This window comes from Pygoscelis adeliae, unplaced genomic scaffold (assembly GCF_000699105.1).
Source record: "Pygoscelis adeliae isolate BGI_AS28 unplaced genomic scaffold, ASM69910v1 Scaffold314, whole genome shotgun sequence".
NCBI classification, from domain to species: Eukaryota; Metazoa; Chordata; class Aves; order Sphenisciformes; family Spheniscidae; genus Pygoscelis; species Pygoscelis adeliae.
In genome coordinates, this window is record NW_008824668.1 from 2,164,868 (window position 1) to 2,168,985 (window position 4,118).

At 59.5% G+C, this 4,118-nt stretch overlaps 2 protein-coding genes across 2 annotated transcripts in view; one reads left to right on the plus strand and one right to left on the minus strand.

Annotated features, from left to right (window-relative positions):
- PYGL (phosphorylase, glycogen, liver) overlaps positions 1 to 3,238 on the plus strand; it is a 19,479-nt gene extending 16,241 nt beyond the window's left edge. Inside the window, 8 exon segments of the mRNA XM_009322956.1 lie at positions 50 to 197; positions 311 to 369; positions 691 to 832; positions 991 to 1,198; positions 1,278 to 1,412; positions 2,003 to 2,069; positions 2,295 to 2,384; positions 2,386 to 3,238. Coding sequence (XP_009321231.1) covers positions 50 to 197; positions 311 to 369; positions 691 to 832; positions 991 to 1,198; positions 1,278 to 1,412; positions 2,003 to 2,069; positions 2,295 to 2,384; positions 2,386 to 2,505 — 969 coding nt within the window. The 3' untranslated portion in view covers positions 2,506 to 3,238.
- ABHD12B (abhydrolase domain containing 12B) overlaps positions 3,075 to 4,118 on the minus strand; it is a 2,421-nt gene continuing 1,377 nt past the window's right edge. Inside the window, exons 2-4 of the mRNA XM_009322927.1 lie at positions 3,865 to 3,943; positions 3,572 to 3,696; positions 3,075 to 3,209 (exon numbers count right to left, since the gene is read on the minus strand). Of these exons, the coding sequence (XP_009321202.1) occupies positions 3,188 to 3,209; positions 3,572 to 3,696; positions 3,865 to 3,943 (226 nt within the window). The 3' untranslated portion in view covers positions 3,075 to 3,187. The remainder of the gene's footprint in view (positions 3,210 to 3,571; positions 3,697 to 3,864; positions 3,944 to 4,118) is intronic.

Genomic DNA, 4,118 nt, shown 5'->3' on the forward strand with positions numbered 1-4,118 from the left:
TGGGGGAGCACAGGCTGGGGGCTGATGTGCTCCCCCTGCCCTCACCCAGGAGAACAAGGTGAAGTTCGCGCTGTACCTGGAGAAGGAGTACAAAGTGAAGATCAACCCTTCCTCCATGTTCGACGTGCACGTGAAGAGGATCCACGAGTACAAGCGGCAGCTGATGAACTGCCTGCACATCGTCACCATGTACAACCGTAAGCCACCGCACGCCCCGAGGGGACAGGCTGCCCTGGGGGGGCACGAGCGTCTCTAGCCCTTGGGGCTGCAGCTAAAACAGAGGGTGACACCACGCTGCTGTCTTCTCCAGGCATCAGGAGGGATCCTGCGAAGCTGTTTGTGCCGAGGACAGTGATCATTGGGGGCAAGGTAAGTTGGGTCAGGAGTTTTAGGTATTTTGGAGGGAGTCCTTGAAAATGCCCTAGGGGATTTGGATGCAGATGTTCTCATGGGGTTGTGTCCCTGAAGCCCCCTGGGAAGCCCTGAGGCAGCACTTGCTGGCTTCAACCCGAGCAAGGTTCTGCTGCCTATGGTCATGCAAGCCCCCAAAAACTTGGTGGCAGAACCCATGAGTTGGATGAGGGGTGGGAGCAGGGCTGAGCGGGTGCTTCCCTGGGCATGTGGGAGCTGGGTGCTCCTCGCCTGCCCCTGACACCAGCCCTCCAGGCTCACCGGTGCCTTTTCTCCTAGGCTGCCCCAGGATATCACATGGCTAAAATGATCATCAAGCTCATTAACGCTGTGGCTCAGGTGGTGAACAACGACCCCGTTGTGGGGAGCAAGCTGAGGGTCATCTTCCTGGAGAACTACAGGGTCTCAATGGCAGAGAAAGGTAGCCCACGTGGGGTACGCTGTGGGGCGATGTCTGCCCCGTGGCTGTCCACCAGCCCGTGGCTCCATCACTGCGAGACAGCAGATCTAACGTCTTTCAGCAGAATCCAAAGCTGGTCACCTTTGTGAGCCCCTTGTGTCCATGTGTTTTGTTGGCAGTGATCCCTGCTACCGACCTGTCGGAACAGATCTCCACGGCAGGCACTGAGGCATCGGGTACGGGGAACATGAAGTTCATGCTGAACGGGGCTCTGACCATCGGCACCATGGATGGAGCCAACGTGGAAATGGCTGAGGAGGCTGGAGAGGAAAACCTGTTCATCTTCGGCATGAGGGTGGAGGACGTCACGGAGCTGGATAGGAAAGGGTGAGGGCCGGGGACACCGCGGGGGTGCTGCCACAGGCAGCCGGAGCAGCACCATCTCATATCAACCCTTCCCTGCCAGGTACAATGCCCAGGAGTACTATGACCAGCTCCCCGAGTTGAAGCAAGCCATTGACCAGATCAAGAGTAGCTTCTTCTCCCCGAAGGAGCCTGACCTCTTCAAAGACGTGGTCAACATGCTCTTCCACCACGACCGGTGAGGCCTGGGATGCCATCCGTCCTCTGGGTTGGGTCTCTCCACCAAACTCCTGGTGCCTCTGCAGAGCCAGCCCCCTGCCCCAACCATCCACCCTCTGGCTGATAAGGTCCCGTTTTCTGGCCCTAACGTTGTGCACGTGGACGAGCAATTGACGCTCCGTGGGTACAAAAGGCTCTCCGTGCGCAGCACTTCCCGCTTGCTGCATTAAAGCCTGGGGTACATTATGACCAAGATACATTCGGGTGCACGGCCCTTGCCAGATGGTAGATGCTTTTAGGTATCTCAAAGGGCTTTCCCGGCCAGAGGGCTAAGCAGCCAAGGGCCGTGGGCGGCTGCACCGGGGAAATGTTTTCCCAGTGAGCTGATGCAGGCAGGGTGTCCCCTCCCGGGCCACCCATCCGGCCCACGGGCTTGCAGGGCCCTGTACAAAACAGGGCTTGGGGAGGCCAAATTCGCCCGAAGCGTTCACGTTCGAAGAAGCCCCAGCTCTGGCAGCCCGAGCCCCGCGCGCTGCAGCCACCGGCCACCGCCGCGCTCCCACCTGCGCGTTTCTGCCGTCGCTAACCCCCCTCTCTTTGCTGCTGCAGGTTTAAAGTTTTTGCAGACTATGAGGCTTATGTCAAATGCCAAGAGAAGGTCAGCGAGCTGTACCTGGTGAGCGCCAGCCCGGGGGTGAGGGGTGGGGGAGCTGTGATGGGGACACAACATCCTATCCCAAAGAAGGGGTCTGGTGGGGCTGTGCACATAGATGGGTTCCCGGCGAGGAGGCTCCTGGCTGTGCTGCTGCAGGGGGTCCCTGGTTGAAAGCCACTCTCGGGGCCAGCGTGGCACCCACGGGTGCAAGCCTCCGGCCGTACCATCCCACCACTCTCCTTGCAGAACTCCAAGGCATGGACCAAGATGGTCATCAGGAACATCGCAGCGGCTGGCAAGTTCTCTAGTGACCGCACCATCAAGGAGTACGCCCGGGACATTTGGCACGTGGAGCCCTGACATCTGGCACGTGGAGCCCTCCGACCTGAAGATCCCACCGCCCAACGAGCCCCGGGACGCAGCCGAGGACAAGACCCCCAATGGCACAGCGGCGTAGGGGCACAGAGCCGCCGGAGCCGGGGGACACGAGCGTGTGTGTTGTAAAATTCTCTGCTGTTTAGTCTCTCTGTTGCTGCTGCCGGCTTTCCTACGGATGGGGAAGGGGGGGGCATTTTTATAACGTAAGTGTCGTGCGGAAAGCAAAACCACGTAGCCCTGTTGCTTGCATAGGTGCTAAAAATAAAAGTGCCATTGGAGTCCAAGGGGCTGTTCGCTGAAGCCTAAAATTAGGGACTGGGCTCACTTGCACCAACGCTAACGCAGAAAGAGGGGGCAGGCGGGGAGCTGCTGGGGCTCAGTGGAGGGCAGGGTGGGAAGCCCAGCTGGCCACAGCTATCTGAGCCCTTGCAGGCGATGCTGAAGCAGGGCTTGGGGTGCAGCTCGTGCCAGTCCTGAGGCATCAGTGCTGGGGGGGGTTTGCAGTCAGGCTCAGGTACCCCCACCACTGCCCCATATGATGCTCCTGGCCACCGCTCGCATGGTCCTGTCCCAGGAGCAGCAGCCAGATCGCAGCAGTATCTCCATCCCCCCCAAGTAACCTTGAGCATCCTCGAGGCAGTGGGCGAATTAGAAAGTTTCTCAGTAGTTTTTATTACGTACAGCAGTAAGTTCAGTGCAGCGAGGGGTTCCTGGTGTGGGTTTGAGGGAGCGCTGGTGGTTGCTGCATGCAGCAGCTGGCATCACTTAATGTTCAAGAAGTCTCTGTAACAAGACGCAATAAATCTTACACTGTATCATTGACTGTCCTGGGCTGCTTGAGATCCCCATTTCTGATCCCTGGCTGTGGGTCTGAGCTGAGCAAAGCTGCGTCCCTGCACCCAGGGCAAAGAGGAGCCTGGGGGCTGTCCCCGGGGCCACCTCCCCATGACACCTGGGCCGAGGACAGGCTCAGGGCAGCGAGGAGTGACTGGAGCTCAAAAACTGATGACGGCAAGCACCGTAGGGAGAGGAAGGAGCAGGGGGAAGGCACCTGCATGGTTGCAGCAGGGGAGGATGCACCCATGGAAGAAGAGGCCAAGGCTCATTCTGTGGCCTCCCCCCGAGTTCTGCAGAGCAGCACTTACTTCACCAGCGCAGGCAACTCTGGGTTGAACGAGATGTAGTCATGGCCCAGGCCCAGCTTTTCAGGAAAGGTAATGAACTTCACCTTGGTTTTGTCCTTGTAGGCGCTGCGTGCGGTTTCGAAGAGCTGCCATGGGGTGGGAGCGCTGTTAGTGGCACGCACAGGGGACCCCAAACCCCTTTCCAGTACCCTGGGGCCAGCCACCCCCCCTCTCTCCCCTTCAGCCCCCTGAAAACAGGCTAAACCAGCACCCGTCCCTGTCAAAGCCCACGTGGAGGCGATGGTGGTTCCCACCTTGCGGCCCAGGTGCGGAGGCAGCACAGCATCATCTTCTGCATGCAGGATGAGGAGCGGGCAGGCCAGCACCTTCACACTGCGGGCAGCAAGCACAGCATTGAGGAGTCACCCCCCCCCGAGCCAACAGACCTGCAGGAGCCTCCCTGGGTGCTGCTAAAACCCCCACAGCAACCCTGACCCCCCGCCCAGGTGCTGCCTTTCAGAGCCATCCCAGCCCATCAGTGGCTTAAGGGCAGCTGAATTGCCTCAGG